The sequence below is a fragment of the Mauremys mutica genome, chromosome 8 (genome assembly GCF_020497125.1).
Source record: "Mauremys mutica isolate MM-2020 ecotype Southern chromosome 8, ASM2049712v1, whole genome shotgun sequence".
Lineage (NCBI taxonomy): Eukaryota > Metazoa > Chordata > Testudines > Geoemydidae > Mauremys > Mauremys mutica.
The window spans coordinates 29,898,553-29,915,462 of record NC_059079.1 but is presented as its reverse complement, the minus strand read 5'-3'; the positions used below and the strand labels follow the sequence as shown (position 1 = coordinate 29,915,462).

Sequence of the window (16,910 nt, the reverse complement as noted above, 5' to 3'; positions counted from 1 at the left end):
TACAAAATGATGGGGTCTAAATTAGCTGTTACCACTCAAGATCTTGGAATCATTGTGAATAGTTCTCCGAAAACATCCACTCAATGTGCAGCAGCAGTCAAAAAAGTGAAATGAATGTTAGGAATCACTAGGAAAGGGATAGATAATAAGAAAGTAAATATCATAATGCTGCTATATAAATCCATGATATGCCCACACCTTGAACACTGTGTGAAGTTCTGGTAGCCCCATCTCAAAAAAACCCAAACCCTCTGACTGCCAGAAGCTGGGACTGGAGGACAGGCAATGAATCAGTCGATAAATTGCCCAGTTCTATTCATTCCCTCTGAAGCATCTGGCACCCGCCACTGTTGGAAGACAGGTTACTGAGCTAGATGGACCATTGGTCTGACCCAGTATAGCCATTCTTAAGTTCTTGTCAAGACCACTATACAATTGCAGAGAAGCTAAGTAGTCCATTACCAAACCTATATTAGTTGCTGTGCATGATTCAGATAAAGTGCAAAAGTGGGTCCATAGCAGAGATTTAACAAAGTGAGGGATGAGTTGTTAAGTTATAGATAGCACAACCCAAGAGCTGTTGTAGAAATAGGAGGAGGAGATAAATCAGTACTACTAGCCTCAGTTATTTGAAGAAATCATCGCTGAGTTGAAATAGATCATGAGAAGTGTCAGGAAAGCTGGGAATGAAAGAGTTACCTATTGTGTAGAAGAGAAGCAGTTGAGATAGATTCCTCATTATTGATAATGTTAATATAGTAACAAGATCACTTATTTACAGCATTCTACACAGGAGTGACCACACATACTATGGTATTTCTGCCTACCTCTAGCTATATAAGTCCCTTTGCATAGCTTATTGTGAGAAATTTTAATTTTCTTTGTTTCATTATCTGTTTCATTTTATTGTTAATAACAGAGCACACACACACACACACACACACACACACAAATCCCACTGCCATTTCCAAATATCAGTTTATATTTTAAGATGAGTCACTGGCAGTGCAATAATTAAGATTACAGACTACTACAATTACTCTTAATTGACCAGTAACTGATTATTAATGTGAAAAAACAAACAAAATTTGAAACTCAGACCTGAATAGACTGTTCACAAATATTTCCACTTCTGGATGAAATTCCACAGAATGCATCAATTAGGGCATTGGAATCAAGTTTATCTGTGGCATAAAACTTTAAGCCTCCTGAAATGTGATTGGTAAAATAATCAGAATAGGCATTTACTGTAAAACAGTAGATTTTTGTTATTTGCTGTATGCTAGTTTGGCTGTTGCTATAGAGCACAGTGTTAACCTGATAAAGGAACAAAATTTAATTTATTATCCTTTATTCATGGGGCAGTGCAGGGAGGAACTGCTGGGTGGTGGAGAATCAATTAATACAAACACCCAGAAAGTTCCTGCAGAAAGCAAGTCTGACCTGGGAAATGATCCCATCTGTTCACATTTTAACTCCACTTAACTCGGTCTGACTAAGAATTGTCATCTGTAGCACTTCATCAAGTACAATGCTCACTCATTGGCTGTTCTTGGTAAGTCTGGACTCTGAGCCATGGACCTATAAAGTGCAATTCCACTCTGAAAAAGACCTCTGTAAAAATGACATGGTGGAATTCCAAGATTATTGCTTCTCGGTGACTCAGATCAAATCTACTTAGTTTACAAATATAATGTTGGGCCTCTTTCATATGTGCTGAGCCCCCATAATGCCAATGGGAACTTCTGGTGCTCAGTGTCTTTGGAAATCTGGCCATTTATTTCAAACAGTGAGTCCTGCCCGCTGAGACTGGGCTCTGAAAGATCAGCTGGGTTCTTTCTGGCTCACAAATCAGTCACTTAACACTAAAGATTCTGTGATCAGAACTTAGTGAACTATTCTGTTATAGTACACAAACCAGAACAGAATTCAGCTTGTTCTCTCACAGCCATGTTGGCTGTACAGTGTTAACAAGAGTAAAAAGCAGTACGATCTTATTTAAGCCCCTGAAGCAAGCAGACGTGACTCTGAATACACAAAAGGAGCATCTCTGTTGACTAAGAAGGTGCAATTTATTCATAGTCACTATTCAGAGTAAAGCTACATTGTAAATCAACACATGGAATCAGGGCAGGCTCTGGCTTTTTTGCCGCCCCAAGCAAAAAAAAAAAAAAACCTGCGCGGGGGCCGGAGCAGCAAAGGGCGGAGGGGGGGGGGGGACAAACCTGCCGCTCGGCCGGAGCAGCGAAGGGGCGTGGGGGAGCAAACCTGCCAGCCAGCCTGAACAGCAATGGCGGGGGAGGGTGGCGCAGGAAACCAACCTGCTGGCCGGTCGGAGCAATGAAGGAGGGGGGAGCGTGAAACAAACCTACTGGCCAGAGCAATGAAAGGGGGGAGGACCTGAAACAAACCTGCCAGCCGGAGCAGCAAAGCGGGGGGGGGGGGGCGTGAAACAAACCTGCCAGCCAGAGCAATGAAGGGGTGTGAAACAAACCTGCCGGCCTGAGCAGCAAAGGGGCCAGGGGGGTGTGTGAAACAAACCTGCCGGCCGGAGCAGCAAGCGTGGGGCGGGGGAGTGAAACAAACCTGCCGGCCAGAGCAGCAAAGGGCGGGTGGGTGCGAAACAAACTGCCCGGCCAGCCGGAGCGGCGAAGGGAAGAAAAAACAAAACAAAAAAAATACCTGCGGGGCGGCGGGAGTGTGGGGACTCCCAGCCCTGCAGACCCCGGCAGCGGAATGGGCACCCCAGCTGAGGGGGGGGCGAGGGAGAGAGAGAGAGAGAAGGGGGGTGACCAGGGCTGCCTTAAGCGGGGCGCTCGCCATGCGGCCCCTCCTGCCGTGCCGCCTGCCGGGAGGGCTCCGCGCCGCTCCGGTGGGCAGGCAGGGAGGGACGCGGTCTGCTTGCTGGGCTTGCTGCAGAGCTGGCACTGCTCCCAGCAGCTCCCCTCCTCTGTGCTGCCGCCCCCTACAGGGCGGCAGGAGCAGCAAACCAAAAGAAAAAATCCTGCAAGGGCGGAGGAAGGAAGCGCAAAAAAAAAAAAAAAAAAAAAAAGGATTTGGCGGGATGCTGCCCCTTGGAATCTGCCGCCCCAGGCACCAGCTTGTTCGGCTGGTGCCTGGAGCCGGCCCTGCATGGAATTCCCCTGGTAGTTGTCCTGTGCTGCAGCATCACCCAGAACCCACCTGGCTTTCCTTAAAATGGCTGAAGTTAAAAGTAACAGTGCAGCTCCAACTCAAAGCAGAGCTGACTGTGGTTGCTGACTCCTCAGCTAGAGCCCCCCAGCTGTGACTGTTTGTGAGTTGGCCATTGTTTAACTATTTAGGACATTAATAGGTTTGCATATCACTGCTGTGTAAACATCAGAAATAAAATGTTAAATCATTTAAACACCGAGCTTATCTTTTTGTTTAGAGGAACATCCCCCAGTAATATAATTATCAAACCTCACTATTAAGCAGGGTGTTATCAGGATACAGTTTTTTTAAAGCAAGAACAGATAAAGATAAACAATTGCTCCCAATATTATTGTGTTTATTTAGGTGAAAAAAGCATTCTGTAAATAGGACTGGAATTAGGTGGCTAAGTTTACTTTCTTTTCATATTGCAAGCTGTAAGCCACTCTAGTTTTACATTTCATGCTTCAAGTATGCAAGTCAAAAGCTGAGTTAGTTTAGAAAGTTACTCACCTGTCATATTTGAAAATTGTTCTAGTTCTGGAGCAGCACTTGACCCCAAGGCAATGGTGTGAATGGTCGATCCACTGTTTTTCACCTCTGTAAGGCAACTGTTCATACCCCTATCCTCTCCATCTGTCAGCAGTACAATTTCAGAACCATCGAGATCAGAGTATTTTTGTTTAATCACCTGAATTGAGAAGAAAATTTCAGGTATTAGCAATAGGACTTTATTGTAAATGTTAGCTGCTCTATCACAGGCAGTGTCTACATCAAGAGAAATTCTTAAAGTGCAAGTGTAAAGCAAAATCTTTTCCTTACACGTGTGAATTGTGCTGGTGTAGGAGGCTGTGTCATGTGGCAAGAGTTGAATTGAAAGTGTCTAATTTACACTGCCTGTACAGGGCAGGATGTTCAGGGGAGAGGTGTCTAGCACACTCCTTACAGCATTCCAAGTAGTAGTAATGGGTGTCTGCCGGCCCCCACTCCAGGTCCTGCTGCCAATGACAGCATTTGCACAGGGCATGTGGAAGCCTGTCCATGTCCATTCTGGAAAGTGACTTGAGAAATCATGTAGTATGAAGGTGCCATTTTACATAACCCCTTTTCAGAATAAAACCATGCTTAAACCAATGTTAAAATAAACAAAATTTGGATTTTCAATTTGAGAAGTTATATGATTTAGATCCTCTGCACAATGCCTTGAGATTCCAGCAAAGCATTCTTGTAAGATTTTTTCAAAGCAATCTTAATTTTGTTGCTAGTAAAAACAAAGCAGGGCCTTGTTAATTTCTTAGGCCCTGAACCTGCTCCTATTGAACTTACTTGATTGAGCTTCCTAAGTCTCTCACTATAAAACAAATTTTCCAAACGTTTAATTGTTCTTGTAGCTCTATTCTGAACCCCTTCCAGTTTCTCTAACATCCTCTTTGAAACGTGGCCACCAGAACCAGAGACAGTATTCCAGTAGTGATCTCAGTACTGCTGTACATAGAGGCGATATCACCTTCCTACTCCTACTCACTATTCTCCTCCTAGTTCCATTTCATTATCACTGCATTCCAAGATACATTCCCCCCAAGTTCTCCTTCACCTCAAATCCTTTGCGCACTCCTTCGCAGATGTTAGTTGCTCCCTCAGGTGTTGTAGGCAGGTATTTGGTAAGATTCTGGCGTACATCCTCACTGACTATTTGTCGTAGATGACATATAATTTGTGCTGTAGAATTGAATGTGACAATTCCAACCCAGGAACCCTTTTCGATAATCTGTAGCAGGAATATCTCTGCAGCTTGGTAGAGATGTTGAATGCGGTCATACTGCAGGTGAAGAAAGGGACGTACTTAGAACTATCAAGGCTTTTCAAGAGAGATAGCAAAAAGCAAGAATACAGCAATTACTAATGTTGTTCAGTTTGTACTGATAAATGGGAATGTACCTGTCATACAGTAGATGAGAGATTTTGGGGGAAAATATGGAAAATTAGACAACTACCCAATATCTGGTGTGACAGACCCAGACCAGTGGGATACAGGAGTCTGGTCCTATTTGGCATCCAGGAAGTGGGCGGGCGAAGCCCACCCACTGCTAAAGGACTCCCCCCAGCCTAAGGGGAGGATCCACAGGTCTGGGATACCAACTAATTACGGGGGACAACAAATGAAAAAAACAGGACCAGGAGTGAGGTCAGAGGACTAAATGAAGGGAACCTGATGGGGACACCGAGCAGAGAACCCCGGACAACACCCACTGCTCCTCGAAGGCGTCAAGGGAGCCAGTGGACGCTGCCCAGAGGAACTCTGCCCGGATGCGTGAACGGACAGAGGAGCGGAAATAGGCCCCACAGTCACAGGAAATCCCATCAGCCAACCTCCTCTCCCTGGTTTTGTAGATGGCTAGTTTGTCCAGGGCCAAGAGGAGGTTGACAAGGAGATCCCGCGACTTTGTGGGGCCACGGATGGGGAGTGCATAGATGAACAGGTGAGGGGAAAAGTGCAACCAAAAACGCAAGAGGAGAGCCAAGAGGAGCCGGAACAGGGGCTGCAACCTGGTGCACTCTAAATAAACATGCGCCAGGGTCTCCTTCATGCCGCAAAAGGGGCAGGTGTCGGGGACAAGGGTAAACCGCGCCAAGTACACGCCCGTGCTCACGGCCCCGTGAAGGAGCCGCCAGCTGACATCCCCGGCGGGCCTCGGGACCAGGGCAGAATACAGGCTGGCCCACCGGGGCTCCTCACCCTTGAGAGGTGGCAGGAGGTCCCGCCATTTTGTATCGGGGCGGGACGCGAGGGTGAGGTAGTGAAGAGTGTGGAGCACGAGCGTGTACATATGTTTTCTTGGTGCGGTCTGAAACAGAACCGGCTGCAGATCGGGAAGCCGGCTCGCAGTGAAAGGGCGAGGGGGTCGATTGGGTCCACGGGGTAAGGGCCCGATAAAAAGGTCCATGGGGCCCAGGGTGGAAGGTGGGCGGGGCGTGCCCTCTCGCAGGACCCGGTCGAGGTAGGCCCGAGCAGCGGGCAGTAAAGCGGCCTTCACCTCCTGAAGTATGCGCCGGGGAGTACGAGGGCTGGAGAGCCCCATGCGCTGAGCGAGCGTCAGGGGATCCAGCCAGTCTCCCCGGTCGTAGTCCAGGAGGTCTCCGACCCTGGTGACCCCTGCCAAGACCAGCCTCTGGCACACCGCGGGGGACTCCGCCACCTGCACACGGAGCTGGGGGTTGTGTAGCAGGGGCTCCGCGAGGAGATCAACCCCCACGGTGGCCGCCATGGACCTGGTCATTGAAAAGAGCTTCCAGGTCCGGAGGAGGTCTTGGTAGAAGACCGGCAGCCCGGAGAGGTCTCGCGGAAGACCTCTCGGATGGAGATAAAAGAGGTGCTGGTCGTATCGGAGCCCTCGGAAGCGGCGGAGGAAGGCGTGTGCCAATACGCTCCACGCCGGACTACCCACACCATACAGGAGCCTCTGCAGGGCCTGGAGGCAGAAGACGTGGACCTGAGTGCGCAGGCACTTCAGGCCCTGCCCCCCCTCCTCCAGGGGCAGGTGGAGGACCCCTGCAGAGACCCAGTGCGTTCCTGGCCAGAAGAACTCCAGAACCGCCGTCCGGAGGTTGGCCAGGAAATCCGGGCCCGGGACCAGGGTGTTGAGCCGGTACCAGAGCATGGACAGGACTAGTTGATTCAGCACCAGCGCCCTCCCTCGGAGAGAGAGGCACCGGAGTAGTCCTGTCCATTTCTGGAGCCGCGCCCTCACCCCGCCCTCTAAACCATGCCAGTTCTCCGGCGGAGACGGATGCGTGGCAGAAAGGTAAATGCCAAGATAGAGCAGCGGACCCGCGCTCCACCGGATGGCCTGAAGCGCGGGTGGGAGGGAGCTTGCCTGCCACCCGTCCCCTACCACCAGGCCAGAGCTCTTGACCCAGTTGACCCGGGCGGAGGAGGCCGCCGAATAAATGGCCTGGCAAGCCTCCACCCGCGCCAAGTCGCCCGGGTCCTGGACCACGAGGAGCACATCGTCGGCGTACGCTGACAGGACCAGCCGCAGCTCCGGCTCTCGGAGCACCAACCCCGTCAGCCTCCGACGGAGGAGACAGAGGAAGGGCTCAATCGCCAGAGCGTACAGCTGACCCGAGAGGGGACACCCCTGCCGTACTCCTCGCCCGAAGCTGACTGGCTCGGTCAGGGCCCAGTTGAGCCTGACCAGACACTCCGTGGAAGCGTACAGCACCTGGAGAAAACCCACAAACTAGGGTCCGAAGCCAAACGCTTGCAGAGTGCCCAGGAGATACCCGTGGTCCACCCTGTCGAATGCCTTCTCCTGATCCAGGGACAAGAGGGCGAACGACAGACCATCCCTACACCCTAATTCCAGAAGGTCCCGGACCAGATACAGATTATCAAAGAAGGTGCGGCCCGGGACGGTGTAGGTCTGGTCTGGGTGGACCACGTCCGCCAGCACGGACCCTAGCCGCATCGAGATGGCCTTCGCAATGATTTTGTAGTCCGTGGGAGGGAGCTTGCCTGCCACCCGTCCCCTACCACCAGGCCAGAGCTCTTGACCCAGTTGACCCGGGCGGAGGAGGCCGCCGAATAAATGGCCTGGCAAGCCTCCACCCGCGCCAAGTCGCCCGGGTCCTGGACCACGAGGAGCACATCGTCGGCGTACGCCGACAGGACCAGCCGCAGCTCCGGCTCCCGGAGCACCAACCCCGTCAACCTCCGACGGAGGAGACAGAGGAAGGGCTCGATCGCCAGAGCGTACAGCTGACCCGAGAGGGGACACCCCTGCCGTACTCCTCGCCCGAAGCTGACCGGCTCGGTCAGGGTCCAGTTGAGCCTGACCAGACACTCCGCGGAAGCGTACAGCACCTGGAGAAAACCCACAAACTGGGGTCCGAAGCCTAATGCTTGCAGAGTGCCCAGGAGATACCCGTGATCCACCCTGTCGAACGCCTTCTCCTGATCCAGGGACAGGAGGGCGAACGACAGACCATCCCTACACCCTAACTCCAGAAGGTCCCAGACCAGATACAAGTTATCAAAGATCGTGCGGCCCGGGATGGTGTAGGTCTGGTCCGGGTGGACCATGTCCGCCAGCACGGACCCTAGCCGAATCGAAATGGCCTTCGCAACGATTTTGTAGTCCGTGCTGAGGAGCGAGATGGGACGCCAATTCCGTAAATCGCGGAGGTCCCCCCTCTTCGGCAATAAGGCGAGCACGGCTCGCCTGCACGAAAGAGGGAGGACCCCGCTCCGCAAAGACTCGGCCCAGACGGTGACTAGGTCTGGGCCGAGGACGTCCCAGAACACGCGGTAGAACTCCACGGTCAGCCCGTCCATGCCCGGAGATTTATCGGTGGGCATGCGACGGAGGGCTTCCGAGAACTCGGCCAGAGTGAGAGGCAGCTCTAGCCGGTCCCGGTCGCCCGCGCTGACCGTCGGGAGTCCGTCCCAGAGCACTTTGCAAGCGTTAGGATCGGTCGGATCCGGGGAGAAAAGAGCCGCGTAGAAGGCCCTGGCCCTTCCGCAGATCTCCGCCGGATCCGTGAGGGGGGTGCCGTCCTCCGCCAGGAGGCAGGTGACGTGCTTTTTGGCCCCCCTCCTTTTCTCCAGGGCGTAGAAGAAGCAGGAGCCGCGATCCATCTCCCGAAGGAGGCGGATGCGGGATCGAACAAAGGCACCCCGGGCTCGATGATCCTCAAGGGCCCGGAGCTCCTCCCGCTTCTCCCGGCACGCTCCGCAGAGGGATGGATCCTCGGGGCTGGTGGCCAGACGCCTCTCCAGCTTCAAAACCTCCCGTTCCAACTGCTCTATCGCCGCATCCCTCCGTCGGCTGGCGCCCCGGGTGTAGTCGCGGCAGAAGAGCCGGGCGCGCACCTTCCCCAGGTCCCACCATCGCCGCGCCGAGGGAAAGGCGCGTCTCTGCCCTCGCCAGGCCAGCCAGAACTCCCGGAAGGACGCCACGAAGCCCACGTCCTCCAGCAAACTATTATTAAAATGCCAGTAGGCCGGCCCCGGCCTCTCCGCGCAGAGAGAGGCCGTTACGGTGGCAAGGTGGTGATCAGAAAAGGGGGCCGGCCGAACGCTGGAGGAGTGGGCTCGTGAAAGGTGGAAACGTGACAGATAAATGCGGTCCAGCCGGGAGTGGCGCGACCGATGGGCCTCCACCCGGACGAAGGTGAAAGTCGAGACGTGGTCCGGGTGGTGGTCGCGCCAGACGTCCACCAGGGAGTGGCGTTCGACGATCTCCCGGAAGACGTCCGCTGCGGCCGGGCACTTGTGCAAAAAGTCAGTGGTGGCAGCTGCTGTTGCAGGCCCAAATGGTGGAAGTGGGCGTGGCAAGCCAGGTGAGCAGCTCAGTCCCAGATGCAGGATGCCGAAGCAGAAGGAAAACAGCCAGCGGGGGTGGTGGAGGGGGCAACGATGGTGGTGGGGGCAAAGGGGGACACGGATGGACCGGGGGCAGGCTCCGCGCCACACCCCCGGCGTCCCAAACAGACACAGTCCAAACCCCCACCACAAGAGCACAGTCCAAAAAATACTCAGTCCTTTAGTGCCCCCTCCACGGTGGTCTTCAGAGTCTCCACGCGGTCCTCCAGCAGCAGGCGGTCCTCTCCTTCTCCTCCTCCTCCTCCTCGGGGCTCCAGCAGCTCCCCAGTAACAGACACAGTAGCTCCAGCAGCTCCAGGCGGTGGTCTGGTGGCCAGGCAGGAGGGACCCCGCTCAGAAGATGGCGGTGGTGGAGCCCTCAGCAGCAAGGGCTGGAGCTGGGGTCCCTCACTCCCCTCCTCCGGGGAGCAGGCCAGCAGCCCCCCCCCCCACAAGGGGCTGTAGGTGGAGTAACAGCAGCAACTGGGTGGTGGGGGGGAAATCTACTAGCCAGCCAGCAAGCAGGTAGCAGAGAAAGGAGGTGGGGGGGGGTGGTGTCTAGCCCAGCCAGGGGAGCAGCCGGAGCACTAGCAGCAGCAGCAGCAGCAGCAGCAGCCCTCTCCCTCCTACCCTCTACAGCAGAGTAGCAGAAGGGAGGTCTTCTGGCCACTGGAGAAAGAGTTTTCTGTTCCCTGAGTGACCAGAGCAGGGGCTGCACTAGAGTAATCAGGAACCTGCTAGAACCAATTAAGACAGGCAAGATAATTAAGACACCTGGAGCCAATTAAGAAACTGCTAGAATCAATTAGGACAGGCTAGCTAATCAGGGCGCCTGCGTTTAAAAGGTACCTCACTTCAGTTTGGGAGCAAGAGGCATGAGGAGCTGAGAGTGAGAAGACATATTGCTGGAAGATTGAGGAGTACAAGCATTATCAGACACTGGGAGAAAGGTCCTGTGGTGAGGATAAAGAAGGTGTTGGGAGGAGGCCATGGGGAAGTAGCCCAGGGAGTTGTAGCTGTCACACAGCTGAACCAGGAGGCACTCTAGACAGCTGCAGTCCACAGGGCCCTGGGCTAGAACCCAGAGTAGAGGGTGGGCCTGGGTTGCCCCCAAACCTCCCAACTCCTGATCAGATACAGGAGGAATTGACCTGGACTGTGGCTTCTACCAGAGGGAAAGGTCTCTGGGCTATTTCCTGACCCACATGGTGAATCTGTGAGGTGAGCAAATCTGCCAATAAGCACAGGACCCACCAAGGCAGAGGAGGAACTTTGTCACACTGGGTAACCCAAACTACCTTACATATCATATACCAGGCATATTCTTTCCAGACCAGTGGAGATGTGTACTTTGTTCTGCTATCATGGAAGGGTATCTGCATATTGAAACATCCAGTAGATATATAACAGTGTCAGCCAAACAGCATTCTAATAATGTGGTGATATTCCTCAAAAAATAAGGTTTTCTCTTTCACATAATTTGTTTAGGTAAAATGGCTGCAGCCTCAGGAACAGTATCCAACCTACCTATGCTTTAGGATAGCCCCTCTATTTCACAGGTTCCTGACACTTTGAAAAGTTGGTAATTAGAGTCAAAGAGTTTATTTTAAATGTAAATATTTGAACAGATTGCTGAAAACCAGCTGAGAAAATTGACCCTTGGAAGCTTTCCTTTCTCTATAAAACTAGCTGTCATTGTTCTTGATCTAGTTAACTATTCTCTTTCTCTCCTGTATTAAGATTAAGGGATGGGCTGATTTATATCTTTTAGCTCTTTAAATCTAGTACTTGTTTGCCTCTCAATAGCTTTGGGTTGAATTTGATGCTAATGACAGTAAAATGCTCATAGTACTAGTCTACATAAGCTTTTCCCATCTGAAATCTCTCCAGAAGAAGGAATGCCAGATGTCTCAAAACATTTGCTTGTGAGATGGGGATGGATAATTATTAGAGAACACCACATTCATTTTTACTTGTGATCTAGAATTTGAAGTATTATCTCTAGGTTGGTGCAGTTACATCCTGTGCCAGTCTCAGTCCCTAGTTGGGTGATTTCATAGCATGTGTCATGCATGACAAACATTTATCACATCAAAACTTCACTAGATAATTTGGGAAAATTGTCAATCTTTGTTGACCAGTCCCAGGAATGGACTTGTATGGTGTGGCATGGCAGGAATAAATGGTGTTGGCAGAGCAGTATAGGGGAAGCTTACACAGGGTATAACTGCCCTGTACCTGCTTTCAGACAGTGTTTAGTACTTTACTTTCAAGAGCACTCAATTCCATTCTGCTCAACTTTAGCTCATCACATAATGAACCACTTATTTGAGATCCTTATCTTTCTTTGTCACAAAGAAAATGAAGTTATGATTTGATATTGAAAAATACTGAATTACAAAACTGAAAGCATATAAAACATTATATAGTAACCTGTAGGCCACAGAAATACATCATATACCATTTTTAGCATCTTCCTGTACGTTTTCACTGAATTCATTATTGTGAGTTTGTGTCAGATATTTTAAGAGACACTCACACTCACAACCTGTTTAAGCTCCATAAATTATCTTTCTGAGAAAAAAAATGGATACGATACACCATCCTTTACAAATTCCATACCATAAGCTTAAGTTTTTTTATCAAAACTTCATCATTTGACTCCTCAGTGGAGTTGTGTTGATTGTTGAACTGAAGACCTAAAATATGTGTTTTAAAGAAAGCAATAGTAAAACTCTCATTTATACTATATAATAATATATATGGAGCACATGATAGTGTGATATAGCATGAACTGGGGATTCTAAAGTTATTCCTTGATGATGAAATTTTGAGTGACTATATTCGGTATGATAGAAAAAAGCATTCTTGGAATGTTTTAGAGAGATTTTAATATTTTTTATATTGGGACTACTTTTTATCCCCCACCTGTAAAGCCAGCTGCCTTTCTTATCATTATTCAACCCATAGAGGGCTCATAAAGATGTCTAAAAATTACATGTTTTTTTCCAGACATAAAGATGCCACAATTTTAAAGCGAGATATCTGGGGCCTCTCCAGGGCACAAAAGGATGTTGTGCCTCCCACAGGGAAGCTGAGGATCTTCTCTTCCCAGAGATAGACCTGTGGGCAGGTCCTATTTCTAGCCCTGAAGGTCTGTGAGATATCAAACTTGAAAGTTGTAACATATTTGAGAACAGACGTTGTCACTAGCTCAGATTGGATGTTTGAAACAAATAAATTAGGGATGAGGAAATTCTGTATATTAGAGAAAGAATGCAACAGAGGTTCATATAAAAAATAGCTCTTGGAAGCTGGGTAATGGTTTGGAATGTAAGAATAAAACCTGGGGAGATGGATTTATGGGCAGAAGGCAGGTGAAGCTTGAAAAGGTACAGGATAAATTGCAAAACTGTGGCAAACTTATCACATTAACTCTCACTTCTATGTAATATTTATACATATGAACACACCTTATTCAGGGAGGTTATATTGGATTTACTTTAAGAATGATAAATTTGAGGCCCTAAACAGATTGAGAGTCTCTTTCAGGCTCATATCACCTGTAGCAGCCTCTGCAAGATGAGAATTGTGCTAAACTTAAATTTAAAAAAAGCCTCACCCTGGTTAATCCAGCATCATTTTATGACAATGCAAATTCTTGATTCATTAGGATGAATGATTATGAGAAAAAGCATTTCATTTTTATTTTGCTTTACCTAGTGACATATTTATTTTTAAAATAATTTGAGAGTCACATGAAAAACATCATGAAACTTGCATCTATGATATATTTTCTGTTTTGGGGAAGTATAGTGGTTCTGACATTCTGGATCTGAAACTAAAAAGAGGAGCACAAGTTATATTTTGTAATGAAAAAAGAGACCAAGTCAGGCATATCATTTTTAGGAATTTGAGTTTCCTTTTAGCAATCCCTAAATATGTATAATGGGAGAAATAGTGGCCTCAATTTTTAATGAAAGAATAAAGGATGATTACGGAAATATCGGCTAGAGAAAATACTGTAATATATATACACCACATTGTTTTATAACTGCCTAACTGTTTCTAAACAGTTCTGCTAAAAAAAAAAAACTTGTATGTTTATTCTTACCACAGTCATGCTCAAAGAAACATCAAGTACTAGACAGACTACTCTGTCTTTGGTCTGCAGCAATGAGAAGGAGGTCTCAAATGGAGGACTTGTGCTATTTATTGGAGAGGTGTTACTGAAGTCAGGAGAGTTCATAATTACTTCCCAGGTGCTTTTGTAGTTGCACATTTTGTTCTGCATATTTGTAGCCTTTTCATTATGAGTACTTTGATCACAGAACTCAACCACCTAAAAAAAAGCCAATTGGAAGAGAAGAATGATTACTGAAAAGCAAGTGAACACATTTAGTAGCAAATCACAGTCTACTATTTTTCCATTGCTCATGACAACCACAAATACAGAAATTCTTTGCCTGCTCTAAAGGCTATAGAGAATAAAATCCTTCTATGTCCTGGACCTTCGAAGAAGTCATCAAAGAAGAGTGTTCCCAAAGAATCAGTTTCAGGGGTTACACAGGTATGTCCAAACTGCAATCAGAGGTATGACTGGAACTCAGGTGGGCGTACACATGCTATCTTTAACCCAGCTAGTTTGTCTATAGAGAGAAGTAAAGATGTGGCAGCCTGGGCTGTAAAAACCCACCCCAAACCCTGGATATATACTCCACATTGCTAGCCTGCACCACTGTCCATTGCACCATGTCTTCACTGCTATTTTTAGCCTCACTAGCTAGATTAAAGCTAGCACCAATATGCGTGCCTGAACTTCTGTCATACCTCTGTGTGCAGTGTAGACATACCTGTATTTAATCAGTGTTGTAAGGATAGCCTGGCAATGCAGACATCATCAGCAAAGTTCACAGTTATGTAGTTAATATGGATCTCAGTGAATTGATACATAAGGCTCTAACACACCTGGGACACAACACACTCTGCAAGGGAAAAATCATGCAGCAAGGGAAAAATGTTTTCAAAACAAAAACCCTCTGATCTTCCTGGCTGGCAGGAATCCTTTTAAAGAGGATAAATAGCTCGCTGTGTCTGTCCCCCCCTTGCTACTCCCAGCAGGGCAGAATTTAGCCCATAGAATATTTTCAAAGCTTCAGAGGTAAGGTGCAGAGAGCGCCTCTAGCAGGTTGCTGAGCACATTCAATATCCATACATTTTAGTGGGAGTTTAGCACATCACAGGATTAGACTTTCACAAAGGAATAAACCTTCTCAATGTTGTAACAGAAAATGCCCCAGCTGGGTAACTTTGTTATCTGACCCAAACAGGAGCAAAAGTTTCCACAATGTCAGGGTATTTCCGTACACCTGTGATGGGACAGATAGGACCCACACTGGCAATGAAAGGGTTAATGAGAACCTATGGACTCAGTTGGCCCCATCCCACTACAGCAACAGCAAATGTCAGGCACGGAGAGAGGAGCTAAAGGAAACTAAACTCAGGGCTGCCCGGGAAGAAGAGCAGAACTCTGCTTCTCCAGAGAGAAGCCTGGTTGCAGATCAGAGTCTGAGCCAGCTTGCTGGCCTGACAAGCTACTGCTAGAAGGGACAACCAGCTCCTGCGGGATCAGCCGAAGCAAGAACTGTTTGGAGACAAGCCTTGAATACAAAGGCTGGGTCCTACATAAGTTTCATTGGACAACTCTGTTTTGAGTTGTGTTTTTTGTTGTTTTGTTCCTGATTCCTTTGGAAGGGGTAGGACTCAAGTGAGCCTTGGCCAGAGGGAAAAAGCAATGCTACTTTGGACCTCGTAGAAATAGCAACATATCATCAGAGACTTGTAGCTAGATGAATCATACCCTGAAGGGCCACAAGGAGGCACTACAGAGGCAACCCATGCAGAACAAACTTGGGGGAGAATGCAGGCACAGATCTAGCACTAGGGGAAGGGAAGAGGTCAGGACATTTTTTTTTAAAAATCAACACTCTCAGAAGATGCTCCCCAGCAATATGCACGTGGAGCAACTAGTGAAATCAATGGTGGAGCGGAGCACCCACCAACACCAGCAGCAACAGTGGCTCCTACAGCAACTGGCCACTCAGCAGCAGCAACCGATTTGAAACTTAGCTGCTCAGCAGCAACAGCGACAAAGGCTGGTGCAACAGAGCGTGACCTGACTGCAGCCTCCCACAATGGCCAGGCTTCCTCCATGGGTCTGGTGGACACGGACCTGGCCTTGGCCCTGCTACCAGTCAGATTCATGAAGATGGGGCCTTGTAGTCCATGCTGAGGAGTGAGATGGGACGCCAATTCCGAAGGTCATGGAGGTCCCCCTTCTTTGGTAGCAAGGTGAGTTCAGCTTGCCTGCATAACAGGAGAGGCACCCCACTTCCTAAGGACTCAGCCCCGATGATGGCAAGGTCTGGACTGAGGACCTACCATGTGTTCTGGGACAACTCCATGGTCAGCCTGGCCATGCCCAGAGATTTATTAGTGGGCATCTGATGGAGGGCTTCTGAGAAGTTGGTCAGAGTGAGAGGCAGCTCCATTTGGTCCTGGTCACCTGCGCTTACCATCAGGACTCTGTCCCAGGGCACCCTGCAGGCATCGGTGTGGGTTCGACCAGGGAGAAGTGTCTGGAATAGAAGGTCTTGGCCCTCACATGCATCTCCACCGGATCCATGAAGAGGTGCCATCCTCCAAAAGGCAGGTGACATGCTTCTTAGCCCCCTTCTTTTTCTCCTGGGCATAGAAGAAGTGGGAGCCACAATCCATCTCCCAAAAGTCTTCGAGGGCCCAGGGGAACCAACAGCTGAGCCCGTGCTTTGTACACTTAAACACCAATTAATTCTCCCCCAGGGTGGACCTGACAGGGCCTAATTAGTGGATTAGAATGGGCTAGGGGAGGACTAATGAGCAAATTAGCCTATTGACACAGGAGATAGAAAAAGGCACAGGAAGGCAGTGCAGGGGAGAGAATGGCAGGCTAGCAGAGCCAAAACCAGGAAGGATCTCTGAGTAGAGAGATCCCTTCCCTCCCCTTTCCTCAGAGAACTGAGGAGAAACTGAAACTGTAGATAATTATGGTGCCTGGATCGGTAAGGGGGTGGGAAGAGCAAATGCAAATAAATTGCACTGGGGTGGTTGACAATTAAGGTCGCTGAGTCTCTGAAGACAGGAGAAGACAGGAGCAGGACATTGCCCTGTCAGAATGTCAATCTTTTAAAGCCACAATAGGCTGGGGAAGGCTTAGCTGTAGCTCATGTGAACCTCTTGCTGGTGGTGTTAGCAGCAGCAAGGGCCAGGTTCAATATCGGAGGTAGAGAGCAGCTGAGGAGTGCAGAGTCAGGTTCCAAGGCAGAGTGAGTAA

General features: G+C 49.3%; 1 protein-coding gene across 1 annotated transcript in view; it reads right to left on the bottom strand.

Annotated features, from left to right (window-relative positions):
* Nucleotides 1-16,910, bottom strand: part of LOC123376059 (calcium-activated chloride channel regulator 1-like) — a 54,565-nt gene that overhangs the window by 28,741 nt on the left and 8,914 nt on the right. The window contains exons 6-9 of the mRNA XM_045027713.1: nt 13,653-13,880; nt 4,769-4,993; nt 3,688-3,865; nt 1,102-1,208 (exon numbers count right to left, since the gene is read on the bottom strand). Coding sequence (XP_044883648.1) covers nt 1,102-1,208; nt 3,688-3,865; nt 4,769-4,993; nt 13,653-13,880 — 738 coding nt within the window. The remainder of the gene's footprint in view (nt 1-1,101; nt 1,209-3,687; nt 3,866-4,768; nt 4,994-13,652; nt 13,881-16,910) is intronic.